Here is a 21,147-nt window from a genome sequence, read left to right as displayed (position 1 = left end):
TCCCAGCAGCATGAATGGATCTCAGACAAGCACATTTAATTTTAAAGTACCTTTAGAAGGTGTGTAGATAGAGAGAGAGGCACAAAATGTCATTGTTGCCTTCAGAAAAATTAATACCAAATAAACAAACTGCAGGAAGGGTGGCATGAAGTTAAATGACAACATTGCTGCAAGCAGGGCCAAAAAACCCCAATGCTTCCAATGGATTCCTGCAAGGTGTTATTTGGGGAATTTTAACAACAAACCCACCCTGGGGAGAGCTCAGCCCAGGCAAGAACCTCCCAACCCAAAGAGCAGAGCCTTTATTACAAGATCCATGACTCCAGGGCACACTGTCCAGGGGTGCCAGTCCCACCCAGCTGGTGTGGGGCAGTGCTGCTGCTGGCTTCCCCCATTCCCAGCACACCTCCAGCCTCTGGAGTCACCTGAACTGCTGCTACAGTCGTGCTGCCAGCACTGAGTGAGCCAAACCAAGCAACTGCCTCTTGGAAAAGCCAAACACCGCAAGGAAAGGGGAAAAACTATGAAAAAAAGAATAAATCACACACTGGACACAGTTATCACTATGAGAAGTCAAATGAGTTGCTTTACATCCACACTGTAATTTCACAAGCTGGAAAATGAGTTTGCTGAGTTTCCTCTTTCCCTGGGGGTGAAGGATGTTGGTTTGCTGGATCCTGGCATGGGATGTGCAGAGCCACACTGCATCCACGTTATCTGTTGTTGTTGGGGTTTTGAACAAAATTGATGGAGTAGGAGCCAGTTGATGAATCCTGTTTGATCTGGAAGTTTTCTGTTGACAGACCAAAGGGCCGCAGAACCAAATTGCCCAGATCCTTCAGCTTGCCTGCAATGACATTCCATGAGAACATGGTGAGAGTTGAGCAGAGGGAAACTGCCATGGGATTAGACCCAACTACACAGCCCAGCCCTGCTGATTTACCCAGCACAGGTAAATGCTGAGGAAATCTCTGCACTTTGTTACTATTCAGGCTCTTAGCAGCAATTAAAAATCATTGTTAAATATCCACAGAGTTAATAAAGTCCTGTCAGTGTGTGGGTCACACGTGATTTCTGACTCTGGAAAATGGATCTTGCTACAGCTGTAAGACGGGAAGGACAACAAAAGGACATCCTTTTAAAAAATCATATATAGAAGTTATAGATAAAGTGAAACAGGAAGCAGAGATAACAACTTCACTGTTGGCTGAACACAAACCCCTGGCATGACAACACAAAGGAAGAGGATGCTCAGTTTTCCTAGAAAAACATTCTTTTCCTGCTGGTTTCAATGCAGAATTGTAAATTTCCCAAATGCTTTGTGTAAATTTCCCAAATCTCTCTGTGTGACATGAAGAGTTTTTTCTGGACAAACATTTGGCCATGGCTGAGCTTCAGGTCTGGGGTGAGAAGTGTCTTTGTGGAGAATCCTGCAGAATCTGGCACAGCTGGAGCCAGATGTGGATGATCTCCTGGGGCATCTCCTACAGCTGGGCAGCAGAGCAGAGTTTGCCTGGCAGGACACCGGGAAAGGTTTTTTCCAATTGCAGGGATGCACTTTTCCAGAGCTCATAAACACCTCCTGAGTACCTCGGGATCCATCCTGCAGCTGGAGCAGCTCCCCAGCACAGCAGGCATTTGGGGCTTTGTGACACATCCCAGGTCACCTTCCTGCTCCCTCCCTCCCTCCCCAGGCAGGCAGTGGGGCAGCCACACTGCATTAATTGTTAATGAGGCAGAAGAAAGGCCTGGCTTTTCCGGGCACTCCAGCCCGAGCTGCTGCTGCTGTCCTGGCACACACAGAGCCAGCATTGTGGGCAAGCTCTGCCTCCTCCTCCCCCAGCTCCTTTCAGCCCTAAATTAAGGGCTCTAGTGAACTCCAACCCCCTCCTAAAGAAAAGCTCCCTCAGAGCCTCAGAGCTGGGAGGAAGGAAAAGGCACCACGTGGAGCTGAGCCTCAGCTGCAGAGGCTGCCCAGCCTCCAACACTGCCTGTCCCCAAGCAGGGTCACACTCTCCTCCCTCTGCCCTTATTCTCACACATTTTGCTCTTTTCCTTTCAAACACACCCTGTTTATTTTCGACCTGCTACATTCAGGTTCTTCACCAAAGCAAATATTCAGGGGTTAACGAGAAAACAGAACTGTAAAAATCAATTTAGGGCTCCAAAGTCTGTGATTCATTACTCACCTAAACTGCAATTTAACACCCTATTGAAAGAGGCAGATGCAGGAAAAGATTACTCACAATTTACATTAAGATGTAACAGCCAAAATTAATTGCTATTCAGTCTTTCTGGCAATAATTCTGGCATAGCTGCTGGTGTTATTGTGGGGTTGGGAAGTTGAAAAGCTCCATCTTGCTTGTGTAAAGAATTCTTTTGGAGAAAAGACAAAGTTCCTGATGAGGTCTCCTCTCTGTGTAACTTTTTGTATTACCAACATTTTTAAGCAATTAAAAGAGCAAGGGCAAATCCCTCTCCCTTCCCTAAATGGTAAATGAGGACTGAACTGTAACTGTAGTTTGGCTCTGCTTTAAAATCACTTTGTGCAGGGTTGGGGTTTAGCAGCTTAGTTGTAAATACGACATAATTGTCAATATAAGAAACAAACCAAACCCTGCAATTCTTCAGGCACAAAGCCTAATAAATATCTTTGCTGATGTCAGGTAACTGGAAAAATCTCTTTTGGGCAGGAAGGCTCAGGTGAGGTGCTCTGGCCCCAAACTGCTGAAAGCATTCCAAAATTCCCTTCTCCTCACACCCTCTCCCCAAAGGAGTGGTCCCAGATATCACAATCATTATAAAAGACCCTAAACAAGACTGGAAATTGTTGATTTTAAGGAGAGAAATACAAAAAGCCCACAGCAAATGGTCACTGAGGCAGAGGATGCTCATGGAAGCACAGAGGGGAAGAGCCACTTGGATTTCCAAGCTCCTTGCCAAGGCTGCTCCAAGTCCAGCTCTTTGATGTGAGCTCAGGGTCACTTCATCCTGAGCAAACTCCAGTGGCAGCTGAGCTGAATGGAAAACATGGAGTAACTGAAATACAAATGTCAGCCTTGGAAAAGGGAGATCCTTCAGCACACACAGCACAAGTGGGCTTGGCCTGGCCACAAAATAGGATGTTTTTGTGACATCAACCTCATCAGTCACAAGGCAAATCCAGCCAGGAATGTGTGCTCTGAGTTATTTACACAGAAGCACTGCACAAGGGGTTCTGCTGTGACAGAAATGAGCTGCAGCCCTGGGAAACAGGAAACACCCTTGGGAAGGAGGAGGATGCACTCCATTGATGGGTTTGTTTGCACACAGCTCCAGTTTGGTGACAGTGGGAGTTGGGTGGGCAACCCAGGGCTTGTTTGAGTTGAAAGAGTAAAAGCTCAGCAAAACCAGGACAGGCCAATTCATTGACTGAGGAGCAGTTCAACATCCAAAGGAGCCAAAGCATGAACTGGCACATTGTCCCTAATTTCAGTTCAGTGTCAGTGTTCCCAGAGCAGGCCCAGCCTGGAACTATCAGGATGCCTCTGACTTGCTGTGCTGGAACCCAAAAGTCTGGAATACACCCCAGGCACCTGAGCTCCCTGTGAGGAGACAGGAATTTCCCCTTGGCACTGGGAAATGCCATCCACAAGGGTGGAAAAGTGGGGACAGCTTCAAACAAATTCACTGTACAACAAAACAATCCAAAGCAATCTCCTAACCACCACATTCCATCCAGTTTCTATTCTCCCACTCCTTCCAGGATCTCAGAAACAATCTGAACTGGTTCCCAAAAGCCCAGTTCAGTTCTGAAATCCCAACTAACACTTTTAAAGTATTAACACTTTTAAAAGAGATCCCATCTAGTGTGACATCCAGGAAAAAACCAGCAGTGCAGAACTAGGGTTGGATTTACTGTTCCAGTCAAATCCCTTGTGATTAGTGAGGCCCTTTAGAGTTCAGAAAAGATCAGGAATTATTTTCATATTACTTTGTGCAGAAACCCATCCCATGTCCTACCAAAGGGCCTGATCCTTGTGGAGATTTTCTGTGTTTGTCATTTATTTATAGCCCTATCACCCTTAACCTGCTTTATTTAGGGCTTGTTCTCAGCACAATGGGGGAAGCAGACTCTGATCCTGTAAAGCTCTGCAAAGCCTCACTGACACTTTGCTAGGTCAGAGCAGAACAAAGCCAGAGCAAATCAGAGGATGCAGAGCAAGAAATTACAGGAAAACATCAGCATAAGCTGGAACAGTCTCTTCTTCCCAAATATATTATGAATCAGTGTGAAAGACAGGCTGAGTTTATTTAACCTGATTTTCTGCAGAACAGCCAAACACTGCCTTCCCTTCCCACCAAAAACTGCCTTAGGAAATGTAATTCCACTCCTGGTTCTAACCCTGGTAGGTCCAACCCAGCCTCCAACCAAAGGGCCATGAAATGCTGCATAAATCAAGGCAAACATGAACACTTGGAGGTCTCTGGGTTGGAAGTGCTACAGAAAGAATCAGGTTTATTTCTTCAGCCCCCAGATCAAACAGCACCAGTTATTCCAGCTGGGGGGATTCCTTTAGGTAGAGGTTTTGTGAAAGCTCTGGTTTATCCCTTCCATGGGAATGTTTGCTTTGAGGGTTTCTTTGCAGGGAGAAAGGGCTGAGCCAAATAATTTCCCTCAGCTTTTACACATATCAATATGAAATTGTTTTAGAAGGTCTTAAGTTTTCTTTCTTTACATGGAACTAATGGTCTTTTCTGCATAAGAATTCCTTGTCTCTGATTTACTGTAGGTGAAACCAAGCAATTGAGAACTACAAAGAAATCAGGAGTTTTGTTTAGCACAAAACAAATATTTCCTTTCAGATTTCCCTTCTCTGAATTTTACACAAGAGATTATATTCATGCATTTCATTCCAATAGATGATGAAGATTTTTATGCTACTTACCCAACATTTCTTTCTTTAATTTTTCATTCCTCTCCTCAATTTGCTGTGGTAATCTCTGTGGAGAGAGAAAACACTGGAATCAGAGCCCTCTTTTCAATAATGCACTCACATCTGGACATCAGCAGGGACAGAGACACAAATCCTTGATGTGCAGTTCCTCCTCCAGACTCTGAACACTGCTAATCCAAAGGCTCAGCATTTCCCACTCAGGAATGTCCTTATGGACACCTATTTTTATCTGCTGTCTATGATACTTACCCCAAAGTACAGCTTCTTCTGGGAAATCACTTTATCTGCCCTAAAATCCCTCAAAACCTGTGTGGAAGCTGAAATTCTCACCAGAGTTACACACCTGTGAAAAACCAAACCTCACCATTGCTTCCATATAATGACACTTGCTGGGAAAGCAGCAATAGGAGTGATTTGACCACAAACTGTGATAATTTCAAACTGTTTAGTCTGGCATTGAAGATGTCAAAAATAACTGAGGGCTGAAATCAGAACCTCAGCTCTGCACTCCTGAAATACAAACTGTGCTCAAGTATTGGAGCAGATAGCAAATCAGGAATCAAAGAACTATTGTGCACTTAATATTTTAATCTGTCATTTAACAGGGTCATGACATTCCCCAGAGCAGTGTGAGATCATTCCTGTGGGCAGGGGGGAGGAAGGTTTGCTCTAGCAGTGAATGAAGCCAATTTGCAGATTTTCTTGATGCATCATTTTCATTGCCAGTGAGGGGGAAAAGATCCTGGGATATTTCTGCAAAGCAGAGACACTTTTACCTTACAACAGAGCAAAGCTTCTCAGTCTCCTCCAGGTTAGATATGTAACCATGAATGTGCAGTCAACAGCTGAAATTTGAGGGGTTTTATTATGATGAATAATGAGAGATTTATGATGAATATTTGAAAAGTGTAAAATTATAGCTGTCAGGATTTCCTTAACAGGTTTTCAAGGGAGGAATTTTAAGCTTCAGTCTCCACAGTTTGCTTCTCCCCTCAAAGCTGACAAGGATCAGCTCAGGGCAGAACAGACCAAATCCCAGAGCAGGCATTTGAGGGCATTTTGCCCAAAGGGTTCTGCAGCCAATGCTCTGCCTGCCCAAGGAGGTCAGGGAGCAGGAGAGGGGTGGAACCCCCAACCTTCAAGGGTGGAACCCCCAACCTTCCACTGCCCAGAAATCAGGAACAACCACTGATCATTCTGCACTGTGCCTCAAGGATGGCCAGAGCAGCAGCACTGCTGGACATTCCCTTCTGGGGCTGGGCAAGGGCTCTCCTTGGGCATTATCAGGGCCACAGTCACTGAGAGGAAACCATGGCTTTGTCAGAGGTACAGATAGTGTTTGTACCTTCAGGGGCTCCAAACAGCCTGAACAGAACCAGCTGAACAGAACCAGCTACCCCTGGGGGTCTGGTTTAGAATCCTGGAATATCCTGAGTGGGAAGAGACCCCAAGGATCATCCACCCCAACAATCCCACCCTGTGCATCCCTGGCAGTGCTGTCCAAACATTCCTGGAGCTCTGGCAGCCTCAGGGATGGAATTCCTGGAGCTATCCCAGCCCAGGGGAAGCCCCAGCCCAACTCCAGAAGCAGCAGATCCTTGGTGGGGAGCTCAGCTGTTGGATGGGATCACCCCTCACCACCAACAGCACTCACACAGTTAAGCAGAATATTCTGTGCCATCAGTGCAACTGATCCAGTCCCCCAGGAAATCATTCCAGGCAAGGTTTCTTGCCTAATATGCCATAAAAGCTGTTCCTAATCTGTCACTTAAAACACCACAGTGTGGGGAAAAGGGGGGCAGAGTCACTGCTAATGATTTATTTTCCCCAAATGGAGACTTAAAACAATTAAGCTTTTCAAAAAGATTTTTTTGTAACAACATATTCCAAGTGGTTTCAGAGACAAATTTGCAGGTGATTCACATGAGGTTTTTTTTTCCTTCTAAGGCAGAATCCATTGCAGGTTCACTGATGTGAAGCTGAACTAAAATAATAATAAATAAGTTAGGCCAAAGTTCACTGAAAGGCTTAAACTTACCATGCAAGCTTCTCTGGCTTGATGAACTGATGGGTCTTTTTCTAGGACTGCTTTATAATCTTCCAGAGCTTCATCTAATTTCTCTGTTTTTTCATAGAGTTCTGCTCTCCTCAGCAAAGCTCTGACATAGTGAGGGTCTAATTCCACAGCTGGAAAACAAAAGCAAAGCCCAGGGTTGTACTTGAAACATTTCCCCACCCCTCCAATGAATTCTGCAGTGTGCATTACACGTGTAAGTTGTCCTTAGAATGTAACTCAGGATCTAGCAGAGGCAGAGCTTAAAGCTAAGTCAGAATTCACAAACAGCTGCCTGGGACAGTCTCATGATCATATTTCATTTGATGTCCACAATCTATCACAGATGGAAGTGATTTATGATCACAAAGCTTTGAATGTGCAATCCTACCCATGCAGGGATTCTAAGTGATGCTTCAGAAACTTGAAGGACCTGCAAGATATTTCAGTTTTTGTGTGTTTAGCAAGTGTCTATTATTAGATTGCAGCTAAAGTCAAATATCCCTCCAGACACACACAGCAGGGAAAATCAGCACTGCCATGCTTGTCTCAGTTCAAGTGGAGACAAACTCCAGGAGAATTTCTGGTGCTCTTCTGAATTTAATATCAAACAGTCCAAATTGGGTTGGGAATGCTCAAGCAGTGATTTCAGCTCTGTGAGTTGGCAGAGGGGCATTCTGAGTGAATTTCAGCTTTTCCTCTCCTCATTCCCTTGGCAGGCAGGGCTGTTTGCAGTAGCAGTTCAGACTGAATGCTAAACTCAGCAGTAACCTCCACATGGTGATTCCTCAAGAATTCCTTCATCCATTTTTCACCACAGGAAGAGGGAGTATGAAAGATTTCACCACAGAAAGAGGAACTATGAAGGATTTTTCATCACAGAAAGAGGTCTGTCCATTTTATAATTCCTAGCCCATTGAAATGATTCTAGGGACAATTAAATCTCGGATTATCCAGGTAGATATTCCAGTTTATTTCCTCTGCAAGGACAAAGGCAATGGCACAGTCAGTGAGCTGCAGGTGACTGAGCTGCTCTGCTGTGCAATCCCTGGGGAGTGTCAGGCACTGGCAGCTGAATTCTCCCTGCTCAAAGCACATTGATTCCCTCTGAGCACGACTGGAGGTGTTTTTCAGCAAGCAGCAGCACCAAAGGCAGGCAGAGCCCCAGTGAGAGAGGCCAGGGAGGATGTGGTACCTCCAGGAGCAATTTCAGCAAGCACAGCTCCCGTTTCTGTGCAGGCAGGGCTGGCACACAGCCATTGGATTAGCTCTCTGATTGGTAATTTGGATTTTTTCCCCAGCTGTCACAGGGAGTTTAACAAACACTCGAGGGTGGGTGAGTGGGTGGAAGCAATAAAGCAAAGCACAGCTGAACTGATTCCACCAGAAGGTGCAGAGAGAGAACTATGCAGGGCAGGAACAGGGGAACATAAGCCCTGGTGACAAAGCAAAAGCTGTGCAGGAAAGGCACTTGGTAATGCTTTTAACTCTATAAAGCCTCCCAGTTCTTTGGAATCTGGGATTAAACCAAGATCTGTGGGGGAATGGCAGGTGGAAGTGGGTTTGAAATCACAGGTGTGGGAAACATTTTCCTTAGAAAAGACTTTGCTATTAAAAACAAGTAAACAGCCTCGTTGGTACAAGAGGACAGAAAGGAAATTACTGCAGGCAGGAAAGGTTTGACAGACATTTTACAAAACAAGTAATACAAATCAGGTGTTTTCTGTTCAATTCTTTAAAGACCCTTATGCCCAGAATTACAGCTCTGCAGTAAAGGCACTAAATGACACCATTTATGTATAAAAATCTGGCACAAGGGCAGCACTGGGAGATAAAAAAGTGATACCTTTGGTGCAGTCACTCAGGGCAGCCTCTGTCTTGTCCTAGAACACAAAATAGTCCTGTTAGATTGAAGCCATATTTCTGCATGTCCCCAGCCCTGGAGGTGGCACTCAGTGCTCTGCCTGGGGACAATTGGGGACGTTGGACTCCATGGTCCTGGAGGGCTCTGATCACTTCACAATTGCTTTTGTCCCAACCTCAATCCCCAGTGTGACACAGAATAAAACCAACACTCACCTGTTTCATTTTTGCAGCAGCTCTGTTTGAGAACAGAACAGCCCTGTCCTTCTGGAAGCAGGCTGGGCAAATCTGCAGAGCCTTGCTGTAGGAGTCTTCTGCCTCTCCATAGTCTGCACATGCAACAGGAAAAACCCAAAACAATTCATTTATTATTTCAAACCAGTGAAGCCATGGCTGAGATTCCTTTGGAACCATCTCTCAATATACATGGTGATATTAGACCAGAATCTGCAGCTGCTCTCAAAGAACATTACTAAGTGGTACATAAATACAATCAATTATTTTAAAATGTACTTCATTCTGCTTACAAAAGCAGAAATGTACTCCTGAGCTCAATGCTACCAGTGCAGCAGGATGTGGATGTAATTCTCATCCCTGAAATTGCTTCCTTTTATCTGAGCAGAGGCAGAATCTCTCTGGATGAAGTGTGTCCTTGACCTGGAGGGCAGAAGTGCTGCAACCTCTCACTGCCCAGAGCAGCTGCAGGGAGCTTTGGTGGCCACAGCATCCTCAGGGGCAGAGGGCTTGGCAAGGGGAGGCCACAGAGGAGCCTCCAGCCCATGCCTCACCAACACTGCAGCCCTGGGGCTCTCCTGGGCTCAGCACATCCCTCCTGCCCTCTCTGGTGCTTCCCAGAGCTGAGCTCATTCCCAGGATTGTGTTCCCTCAGGACACAGCAAGGCACCTCCAGGCTCTGCCTGCTCCTCAGGCACACAGCTTCCTTGGCTGTGTCCTGCTGCCTGAGCAGAGCAGGAACCTGCATTTCCTGTCTGCTTTGGGAATCCTCCACCCACCACAGGTTCAATCAAAGGCAGGTGTCAAAAGCACTTCCCCCCTTCTGTCTGTTCCTTAAAATCAATGTACAAAGGTACCAGAGAGCTACACAGCCCCAGGCCCTGCAGCAATTCTAAGCACAGCCATCAGCCCAGCTCAGAGCCCAGGGGAAGCCTTTTTTTGATCGGTGAAAGAAACCCTGGCACTTGGAAGGCACTCCAAAATCCATGGTTTTGTATGTAAGCACTCAGCTTTCATGGGAATCCTGCTTTAGTATCCAAATCTCTGGGATTTAAACAACTCTAAAGGAGGTCTGGTATTGCTGTCTCTTCTCTAGAGCTGGATGAAAAATAAAAGAGATGATAAAATTCAACAAGGAGGGTGTAAGATCTTCCTCAGGGTTTTCTGCAGCATCACCACATTGGCTCAGCACTAATCTGAGATTCTCTAACATCCACATGCTGTTCAAAGAATTACCAACCCACCTCCTTTCTTGAAGTGCTCATTTCCTTTCTCCTTCAGCCCCGTGCTCTCCTTTCTTCTTTTCTACAAAAGAGAAGACAGTGTCTCAGAGTATTTCACTGAAATGAACAACTAGGTCAGCTGCAGTTCCAAAGAAAGTATGGAAGGGATGCAGAATAAAACATAACCTGGAGAGTTTTAACCCTACCAAGATCTGCTTGCAGACCCTGTGAGAGGAAATACTTTATTTAGCCCTGAAACACTGGAGTGTAACAAGAAGGCAATTAAAAAGCTCCACTTCACAGACACCAGGATGCAGGGAGAGCATCCATGGAGAATTCCATGCTTTAAACCAACACATCAGCTTTTAGCTGGCTCTTTGCTTCTCCTCTCCAACTCCATTTAATTCACTCACTGCAGGTCAGCTATGCAGAATATACTTTAAATGTAAAGTCTCAGAAGTTTTGCTTGAAATAATTCCACCTCAGCAATTCCAGTTAATTCCAGAGCTGCACAAGGAGAAGGTGCAGGGTGACACAGAGCCCCTGAACCCCCAGCCCCAGAGGGCTGTTCTTTGTGCAGTGAGAACTGCACATGTGAGCAGAGCTGTGATTTCAACCATGAACATCTCGGCACGAGGGGAGGCCAGGCTGAGGCTCTCAGCCTGTGACACAGAAAACTCAGGATGTCACCAAGCCATCCTTCAACCTCTTGACAGTGCAGACACTGCTGAAACAAAGCAGGGACAGGCAGGAGCATCACAGAGCTTGTGAGTCACTTCTGTGCCACAAAAGCCATCCTCTGACCACTGCTGTTTCTCCCAGCACACAAAGGGCTTCAGCCGAGGTGTCTGTCAATGACAGATCAGTGAGCAATTAAAAAGCCAACAGTAGGAAAAGGAGCAGTTTCCTTTGCTGCAGATTGTGTGAATCAAGGATTAATGCAATTATCAATATCACACAGAACATCTCCTTGGAAACAGCTAAATATAGTACAGCGTGTGGAGCACTGCACCAGCTCCCAGCTATGCCAAGGAGCTGACAAACAGTTCAAAAGCACAGGTTCTTCCTCCTGCATTTATTGGCTTTGGGAATTAATTCACCTGACCATTGGCACCACCTTGGGAAGAACAGATCAGGCCCAGTGGAAGGACTCTGAGTCATGACACAAAATCCCACAGCAAGATCTCATCTGACCCCTTTGGTACATGCCCAGACCATCAGATTTGTTCCCATTAAACAGATTTTCTCATACCCATTACCCCTCACTTTAAAGAAACCCCACAAAGCACAGGGCAGACAAACCACACCCCACTGTTGAGGAAGTGCTTTGCCCAGGCAGGGCTGACAAAGCCCCAAGTCCTTCCACAGCACCCCAAGGGACACACTTGGTGCTTTCTACATATGAACAGACAAACTCAACACTTCAGGCTGCATGAAAATCCCAAATTCTCTGTATAATGCAGGACTCTGCTGTTCAGCACGGGGAAAATGGAACTGCTCCACCTCAGTTCTCGAGGGATCAGACAGAACTTCCTGCCTGGCCTCCACAAAAAGGCATTTTTAAATCATCTGCAGTGCACAAAGAGTGACAATTACCCCAACATTTCGTGGCACTGAACAAAGCATTTCATCTGAGCCCAGAGCAGGCCTGGAGAGGAGGATCCTGCTGGAAAGATCTCCACAGACAACCCTGACTGAGGGGCAGGGCTGCCTGAAACACAAACCCCACTGACTTCATTGCTCATGACCTATTTAGAAGTGGCCTTTCAGTGCCATGAGCTGATTCTCTGCTGCTCAGGGTTCAGTTACAGCTCCACAAGAATGAAAGGATTTTTATCACAAACACAACTACAGAATGCTCACACCAGTCCTGGGCAGAAACCCTGAAATCGAGGGATGCTGGATGGAGGGTTTTCATGCATTATCACTATTTTGTTTCATTTTATTCATATTATTTAAAAATACTGCATGTTTAACCTAATTATGTATTGAATGCTAATGTAAAAAGTGATTTGCAGCAAGAAAGCTTCAGAAGAATAAGCTTTTTATGACAAAAAGGAGTAAAAGGAACAACAAAGTAACAAAGCAGCACTTTTAAGAGCTCTGTGTTTGATTCTGCAGTTTATTCAGCTCCCTGCAAAACAGCAATGGTTCAAAACGTGCATTTCTGTGAGAGCCTGACCAACATTTCCAATATTTCCTTGTTTTATAGCTTTCACTTCCAAACTGAGTGTCCAAAGTATTTTTAAAAAGTTAAAGTCTGTAGGATACCTCCTGCACATCAGTGGATTTGCATTCCAAGTCTGACTGACCAAGAAGCAACATCTAAAAGCCAATTCCTCTGGTTTTTCCACAAAATGTAGAAGCATGAAAAATGGATGAGCACCTCTCATGCCAAAGGCACTGCCCTGCAAAGCAGGCTGTGTGTGAAATAAATCCATTATTTATTCCTCCACCCAGCCCTTTCTTTACCAGAACAGGGGAAAGGCAACTCTTTGGGCTGAAATTGCATTTCTGCTGGGGAGGCTGGGAGCAGCTGTTCAAACCCAGGGAACAACCCCAAAGCATTGCAGCACTGAGAGACAACTCAGCACTCAATGAATTCACTGCCATGGGCACTGGGAGGGCACAGTGTCACCCCAGTGTCCCCCCAGTGTCCCCAGCAGGCTGACAGGACCAGGAAGGGCTCAGGGCAGCTGCCCTTCCTTCCCACCCAGAATTAGGTCAGCCTGAGCTCCTGCAATGCTGTGCCTGAGGAAGAACCACCCTGAGCTCCTCTGAGCCCTCAGGCTGCTCACACACAGCACTGGGGGAACCACAACTGCTGCTCCTCTGCCCAAACCTGGACTTTGGAGTTTTTTTCCAAATTTTATTAATGCAAAGATGACAAATTCCTCAGCAGGCACAAAACCCACAAATTCCATTGATGTGGTTTAAATATTTTAAGGCCAGAAGAAACAACTCCATGTAATTAGTGATGATTCTTACAGGATCTGATTAGAAATGTTTAGATTTGGATACTGAATTCCAGTCTCAGCCTCAGAGGAAATCAGAATTTAACCCAAACCTGCCTGGCAAAGCTGGAAATGATCTCAAGCCATGCCAGGGACAGCCTGGCCTTGTGACAATAAAGTACAACCCCAAATCACACACAGCCCCTGCACCTCAGCTCTGCCAAAACACTCAGAAAAAGCATGATATAAAATAGCATTTTATAATGTTATAGAATTGATTTATAATTATATTGTTATAAGTAAATTTTATTTCCATAGTAAATGTAATTTTATAATAATAAAAACATTGTTCTGCTATTAGAGAAGATGGCAACCTGCACATTGCCACTGTTTCCTTGGGAAGTGAGCAAGGCCATAAAAGTGAAATCCTTGAATATCCAGTGGGAGCTGAAGGAACAACACCCTCAGCCTGTGCCACTTCACACAACATTCCCCTGGCTGCTCCTGGGCTTGGATTGATCCCTGATTTCCCTTTGCTGGGAACTGCTCCTGGCTCAGTCCTGAGCAGCAGCAAAGGGAATCTCTCCCTGCTCTAGTCACAGAGAAGCTGCACCTCAGAGCCCCTTGGGAATTCCAAATTCCTGCAGGTCACAGGGGGCACAGAAAGAGGAATTTAAACAGAGCAGGAATGCATTTTTCAGCTTCCAATCCCACTGCTCAGTTGTTCATTAGCAGTTGTCTGCTTCCCCCTGCAGTTTTGGGAAGCTACTGCTCTATCCTGCATCCAAGGATTTGGATTTCCGTTTAGAGTCACCCAAAAAACCCTTTTTTAAATCCTGAGAACTGCCAAACTTGGGAGGTTCCAGGGCAATGGCAGGGATGGACCTTGGCCTTTCCCTGCTCCCTGGGATTCCATGGAAAAGAACTTTACTCTTTCTACTGCCAAATCCCACGAAATTGGAAGCAGCACTTGAGACACAGGAAGGAGGTCACAGCTCCAGTTCAGCCCAGCCTGACTGTGCCACTCATCCTTCCTGCTCCAGAGGCAACAGCCTGGGGCAGGGACAGTGGAGCTGACCATAAATCCATCACCACAGTGGGAAAACCCTCAATTTGACAGGAGCAGCTTCAGCCAGAGAAAGGCAGCACTGAATACAGGACTCAAATCAGCCAGCAGAACTCAAAGGGACATGAAAGGAGACTTTTTCCCTCTTCCTGTTAAACTGTCACTCAGCAAAAGACTTTTGTTTGTTTAAAAACGTAACTCAAAGAATTATAAATCACACAGGGAGATTATAATTCCAGCTTTTATTCAAATTCTTTTCACCAGCTCTTGGAATTAATGACTGCAGCAGATACAGATATACTTCTCAAATGTTCTTCTCCAAGCTTTAACTCAGAAAATGTAACAGGATGTTTTATTCTATACAGAAGCTTCCCTTTATGGAAAACAATGGGATCAACCCAAAGGCACAGGGAGCAAAGGAAGGGTGAGGAGGGGATGTCTTCACTAAGACAATGTTCTCTAACATATCCTAGAGCCTGCAGAGAACAGAGGGACTGAAAAAAGGGAATTTTACTGTTTAGCCCAGCAAGAATCTCAGGCATCACTCAAAAATCCTATTTCTCAAAATCAGTTCCACCTCATTCTTACAGAGTTGCTCATAAGACACTCCTCAAGAATCTCCTCTTGCCTGTCCTGCTGACACATTTCCTGCTGTTAGAACAGCAATTGTGATTCCAGCCAGCTGGAGGTCCAGGGCACATGGAAAAGCCAGGGAAGGAACTGCTCAGGAGGAGTATTGGCTATTTACTGCACTGCCTTACAGAACACAGAGTTCTGTACCCAGGATCAGAGTTTCCCAGGCCAGGTGCTGAAGGCCTTGCCACAGAACAGGACAAATGTGCCATGCTGGAGGAGCTGAGGTGGCCCTGCAGAGCTGCTCGTGAGGGTGTCCCTCAGAGGAGGGACAATGGCCCTGCAGCAGCTGCTGGCTGTCCTCACATCAGTGCTGCAGAGCAGCCCCATGGCAAAGCCAACACTGTCACTGACACCCAACCAGAAAACTCTGCTTGGAAGGCATCAAAAGCAATTTGCTGCTCAGTGCCTCTGCTGAGGCAGCAGCAGCCTTGTGAAACAACAACCAGACCCTGGAAAAGTGAATTTTGATCCTTAAAAAGCTTAGATTTGCAAGCCCAGGCAAGGAACCAGGCTCTGGTTTTATGAACACTTCTTACAGCTTTGTGTCTTAATATCCCTGCAAGTTCTTATTTTGCTTCATTGCTCAGAGAAGATTTCTCAGGGTATCCCTACTGTCTCCCTGGAAGGAATTCCTGCTGCTTAAAACTGGAAATCTCACTGTATGGAGTTCTTGAAATGTAATTAGAGAAAACACACAATCACTCACTCACTGCTTTCCTCTGAGCTCTGCAGCAGCCTCTGCACAGGTGAGTATTTCTGCTCTGAGCTGCTGAAATCTGCACAGAAATCCCCAGAGCCAGGAGCAGAACTTGCCTGTGCATCTCCAGAATAAACAAGAGACTTTTCCTACAGCCCTTTATTGGAGAACATCACTGCCCTGAGCCCCTTTATTCCAGCTGTTCAACACAACAATGGCTTTGGGTACAAAAACCCCAAATTCTGCAGGTGTCACTCCATCCATGGGATTGGAGCTGCAGTAACATCCTGCTCTGCTCCTGCCCTGAGCCCACAGTTCATGGCTGCTGCTGCAGCACCAGGTCCTGGGGAGCTTTTTTTGATTCAGACAAGCAGAAAAATCAAATCCATCTCCCCAGGTGCAGCACCAGGCTGCTGTTTGATGTCTGCTTTCACCAGTGAATCACTGCCCACTCCCACTGAGGTGTGCCAGCTCAGGGCAGCAGGGGCTACAGGAACCCAGCAAGGACTGCTCCCAACCTCAGCAGCCAAAAAACACTTCTGAATGGTTCTGTCTCATTTGCTGCAGCTGCAATTAAAAAAAAAAAATCACATTGCCCTTCTCAAAAAAAAACCATTTTGAGTCATTGGAAGGAGGCTTAGAAGGTTTGGAAAAGCTCTGAGTAAATGAATGCACAGCACTGTTTTCAGACTGTGAGTGGAGGACTTTTTCTTCAAAGCTGCAGCATTTAACTGCATCTTTTTATCACCAGAATATACAGGATTTTTCACTTTCAAAAATAAACTTGTGGCTATCAACAGTAAGTACAATGAGGAGAGCTGAGCAGCAATTCAGCAATGACCTGTCCAGGGTGAGATCATGGAATGGACACTCCAGTGGCTGTGACAACTGTCTGAGCTCCTCATTCTCCTCTGCATTCAGAGTTCTGCAGCTCTGCTTGTAAGAGAGATCAACAATATTTTCCTACAGAAAAAAAACCTACATTTGACAGGTTGCAACATTCAGAAATCTCTCAGTGGAATATAAACACAGAACTGCTGACCCAATAGTTGTGGTGCTGCTGAGAATCCCTCCCTTTGGGGAGACGAAATCCCAAACCACTCTGAAGGACAGAATTGCTCAACACCACTGGAAATAAACCTGCAGAAAGATGAGAGCTGCAGCTGCCTCCAGCCCTTCTCTAAGGAAATCTTCCCACTTTGAAGCAGTTGTTGTTTTGCACTCCCAGAGCCCCTCTCAGTGCAGTTCCACAGAGCTGAGTGCCAAGATTCAACATTCCCAATTATTTTGGTCATTTGACAGCAGGCAAAGATCCATGTGCAAAAGGAGATGATTATCTAAAAATACACCCAAACCAAGAACAGCAGGAAAATTAACACAGTCAATTGCCAGGCTTGCTGCTCTTTTTAAAGTTTAGTTCTAGAACAATTTCCCCCCCAGTTTTTAGCAGTTTTTTCTCAGAAGCTCTCAAGTGCCAGGCTGGTGCTGCAGCCCCAGTGTGACTCATGATGACAGTGCTCCTTATTGTCCAGGAATAAACACAGGGAGGAAAAAGGGACTGTTCACTCCAGCTGGAAAAAACCCAAGGGCAATGAGATGCTTTTTCTCTGTGAGGAGGTCACAGAAGGTGATTTTTGCCCTCTGTTCAGCACCTGAGGGATGCATTTGGAGAATGCTCTGCTTTTGGTGTCTCCCACTGCAAAAAACCCCAAATCAAACAAACTGCCTCCTACAACAACAACAAGACACTGACTTCCCAGAGGGAGTCCAGGGGAAGTCCCCAAGATGCTCAGGGCCCTGCAACAAAGGAAATTCTCATTAAATGGTTAATTTAGTTAAAGAGCAGCACAGGGAGCCAGAGGGGCTGTGCCAGAGATCTCCCTGGCTCTGGGCAGGGCATTGGACTAAAAACCTGCAAAGGATGCACCAGAAAACCTCCTGAGATTCCCAACCCCCATTAGTCATTATTAAATTCCAACTGGCAGCAGCATTTTGCCCATTTAGAATCAAAACAGAGACAGAGATCCAAGGGGATTCCCAGCAGGTCCAGCAGAGACCAGAATTACTTTTAGTCTCATTCCTACTTCAAGGAGACTGTATCTCATATTGTCCTTCCCAATACTGCTTTTCCACCTTCTACATTAACACAAAGATCTGCTCTACAGATGCAAAACTGCATTTTTCTCTTCCCTGCTGCAGGGTGAGTCTGTCCAATGTAACAGCACTGAAAGCAACCAAAGCCACACACTGAACGTGTTCTGTTTGATGAAAGGCCAAGGAATCCACAGGAATCCATTCACACTGAGTCCCAACTGTCTGCATTCCTCAAACCAACCTGTCAGCAAAACTGTCCCCAAACCTGCTGTGAGTTGTGGAGAAGCACCTTGCAGACACTCAGGGGAAAGCACTGGATGCACACAGAGCAAATAACAGGGAGAGTTTTGTTCCCTGTCCTCTCTCAGTCCCACTCACCTCACACACTGCTCAAGGCACACAGAATCTGCCCTGCAATGTGAGGACTGAGAGCAGCAAGGAAAGCTACAAACATTTGTTATCTGAAAAAGTAAACCCAGACACACAAGAGCTTCAAAGGTCCCTTTTTGTGTCAGCCACAGACCACCCAAAACATTGACTGCAAAGGATTTCATACCCAGCACTGGTGCTTGGCATTACCTGTTTCTCCTCCTCTGGCATATCTTTCTCTAGTTCTAGCAAGTATTCTTCATCTAGCTCTGTCTGCTTCCTCGAGCTACTCCCTTCATCCTCAACATTCCCTTCATCATCCAGCACAGGTCCTTTGGCCTCAAAGGAGTCGTGACAGTCATGGAAACACTCCTCTGGGGGATCCTGGGGCTGCTGGGCATCTCTGGGGCCACTTTCTGCTGACTTCTGCTCTGACAGCTTCAGGTGATTGAGTAACTCTTCAGGTGGCCTTGCATCTTTAAATTCTTCCATGCTGGACTCCTGGGAGGGGGTTGTGGAAATGAGAAAGGAGTAATTATCAATAATAATAATAATAATAATAATAATAATAATAATTTGAAAGACTTGTCAGCAAACAAATCCCAGAATGGCAGGATGTGTGAGGCTGGAAGGGACCACGGTGTGTCACTGGTCCCACCTCCTGCATCCCAGAGGGCAGGGCTGTGTCCAGAGGGCTCTGGAATATCCCCAGGAGGAGACTCCGCAGCCTGTCTGCTCTCTGCTCAGGGCTGGCACTGCCCAGGACAGAAGTTCTGCAGGGAGAGCTCCCTGGGCTCAGTCCTGCCGCTCCTCTGGTGCCATTGCTGGGCCCTGCTCTGCCCCCTCTCCTTGCACAGTTATACACATCATTTCATTTCTGTTATCCATGTTCATAAACCTTTAAAGCGCTCCCAAGTGCTCTGACACCCCTAAGGGAAACTCTGCTCTCTCGGGGCGGGGGGCAACTTCCCCTGATTGCTGTTCTGTGCAGGGACAGAGCCAGGACACTGCCAAATTCCCGTGAGGAAGGGAACTGCGGCGCTCAGAGCGGCGGGAGCAGCCCGGCCCAGCCCGCGGCACAGCCCGCAACCACCGAGCTCATCACCGAGCTCATCTCCGCCCCGGCACGGCTCGCCCCGCGGCCCCTCCGGCCCCGCCACCACCCCGGGGCGCTGTGGCCGGCTGGCGGGCGCTCCCCGCGCTGTCCGGAGCTGCGGGGCTATCCCAGAGCGAGCCCACCGCCCCAGCCCGCCGGTATCCCCGGTACCCCGCAATCCCCGCTCTGCCCGCACCCCAGCCCAGCGCCGCGCTCACCTGCGCCAGCAGCGCTTCCGCCTTCCGCCTGCCGACACGCCCCTGGCGCGCGGGCCGCTTCCGGGAGCGGCAGCCAATGGGCGAGCAGCGCGTGCGTGGGGCATGCCGGGAACTGTAGTTCGCTGTGGTGCCGTGAGGGGAGGGCAGGTGAGGGCAGGGGAAGGGAGCCGAGAGCAGCCGAGAGCAGGAAAGACAGCTGAGAGCAGGAAAGATAGCTGAGAACAGGTGAGGGCAGGTGAGGGAACGTGAGACTAGGTGAGGACAGGTGAGGACAGGGGAGGGCAGGTGAGGGAAGGTGAGAACAGGTGAGGGAAGGTGAGAACAGGTGAGGGAAGGTGAGAACAGTTGAGTGCAGTTGCTTCGTCCCGCCGTGGTCTCTCTCTCCCCAGGGCCGATGGCGTTAATGGTCTCTCCATGTTTCCTGCAGCTCCTTCAGGCCCTGCAAGGCCACAATTCTGTCACCCCAGAGCTTCTCCTCTCCAGGCTGAACAATCTTTCCTCCCGGCAGAGCTGCTCCATGCCTCTGCTCATCCTGGATTAGCTGCAGCAGCTCCTTGCCGTGCTGCCCAGGGCAGGACAGCTCTGCAGTGTCACCTGAGGGGCAGAGGGGCACAATCCCGCATTGCTGCTGCCCGAGCTGGGCTCTGCCCAGGACTGGGGTTCATTTTGTCATGCCCAGCTCTCAGCCACCATCTCACTGTCCATCCGTGCACCTCCAGCCTGGAGCAATCCCAGAACTGTCCTGATCCAGGTGCAGCACCAGCTCTTGGCTCTGTCAAACCCCACGGGATTCCCAGGACCTGCTTCTCCCCGATGAACATTCCGTGTTTATACACCTCGGGAATATGGGGATTTCCCCTGTAATTAGGGATGATCCTGCTCTTGTTTAGTCCCACACACCGTTCTGGTTTCCTGCAACATTAAAGGTGTTAAAGTATTTCAAACCTGAGCCCAAAAGGAGGCTTGAATTGTACCGGGAGGTGGAACAACACCGTTGGATTCAAACAGCCAGAGACTTAGGAGTTAGGCACTTCAGGTTTGGTTTAGATATTCCTAAACACTACTGCTTACAGCAGAAGATTCAACGTGATGTTGAATCCATGGACTGAGCCATGTGACAATCTGAGTTGATAAAACTCAGCAATCTGGAAAATAGCTCCTCATTATTTATTATTCTTGAAGGCAGGAAATCCAAGTTCTCCCGCTGCCCTAAGGGAAAACCTTAGTGTTTAAAGGGTTGGATTCGTGTCGTGTAAAATCCAGGGAACTCCGCGGGATTAGAGGATTTGTGACTCTCCCGCGGCACTGGGATCCCATAGGTGGCGATGTTGGATTTGCCGAGTTATTTATTTTTTGTGAAACTGGTCCAGGTTAGTGAAAGCAGTGCTGGAGCTCCCCCAGCAGTGCAGGGCTGGACTCTCGGCCGCCCGGGAGAGGCAGAAATATTGCACAACTACCTCAGGCTCCAGGCCATATGTTCAATTTCCTTCTTGGGACAGCGTTTTTGATCTTCGCAGTGAAGAAACCAGGGCTCGACAAATCAAGCAAAGAAAAAATAATTACAATTTTCTGGAGGTCACGGAAAGTTCAGGTTCTTCACCAGAATTAAACATTTGCACACGAGTCTCAGTGGAATCAAATTATTGTGCTTCCCAAAGAACATTTTGAAAGGAAATTGTGAAATAGGCAATTAAAGGCTTTTTAATC

General features: G+C 47.0%; 2 protein-coding genes and 1 long non-coding RNA gene across 3 annotated transcripts in view; 1 reads left to right on the top strand and 2 right to left on the bottom strand.

The window, feature by feature from the left end:
* Positions 1–1,071, top strand: part of PWWP2A (PWWP domain containing 2A) — a 30,494-nt gene extending 29,423 nt beyond the window's left edge. Inside the window, exon 6 of the transcript XR_014854959.1 lies at positions 804–1,071. The gene's annotated coding sequence lies outside the window, so the exon portion shown is untranslated. The remainder of the gene's footprint in view (positions 1–803) is intronic.
* On the bottom strand, positions 558–19,486 carry TTC1 (tetratricopeptide repeat domain 1). Its single transcript, XM_085074063.1, has 8 exons — positions 19,441–19,486; positions 18,337–18,627; positions 10,332–10,392; positions 9,070–9,182; positions 8,837–8,873; positions 6,976–7,124; positions 4,929–4,983; positions 558–847 (listed from the first exon to the last, which is right to left on the bottom strand). The coding sequence occupies exons 2-8, from the start codon at positions 18,616–18,618 to the stop codon at positions 714–716; spliced, it is 831 nt and encodes a 276-aa protein (XP_084930189.1). The 5' UTR covers positions 18,619–18,627; positions 19,441–19,486; the 3' UTR covers positions 558–713.
* LOC146431427 (uncharacterized) lies at positions 14,558–16,100 on the bottom strand. Its single transcript, XR_014854960.1, has 2 exons — positions 16,032–16,100; positions 14,558–15,958 (listed from the first exon to the last, which is right to left on the bottom strand). It is a non-coding gene; the product is annotated as an uncharacterized LOC146431427 (long non-coding RNA).
* Positions 19,487–21,147: the final 1,661 nt, after the last annotated feature.

The sequence above is a fragment of the Lichenostomus cassidix genome, chromosome 13 (assembly GCF_008360975.1).
Source record: "Lichenostomus cassidix isolate B80296 chromosome 13, HeHo_3.0, whole genome shotgun sequence".
NCBI classification, from domain to species: Eukaryota; Metazoa; Chordata; class Aves; order Passeriformes; family Meliphagidae; genus Lichenostomus; species Lichenostomus cassidix.
The sequence above is the reverse complement of the archived record's forward strand: the minus strand, read 5'-3'. Positions and strand labels throughout refer to the sequence as shown.

Coding starts and splice junctions, on each gene's coding strand:
- TTC1 (XM_085074063.1), bottom strand. CDS start 18,618: ATGGAAGAATTTAAAGATGCAAGGCCACCTGAAGAGTTACTCAATCAC. Junction 8,874..9,069: donor CTGCTGCAAAAATGAAACAG/GTGAGTGTTGGT, acceptor TTTGTGTTCTAG/GACAAGACAGAGGCTGCCCT. Junction 7,125..8,836: donor CCTGAGTGACTGCACCAAAG/GTATCACTTTTT, acceptor TTTGTTTTCCAG/CTGTGGAATTAGACCCTCAC.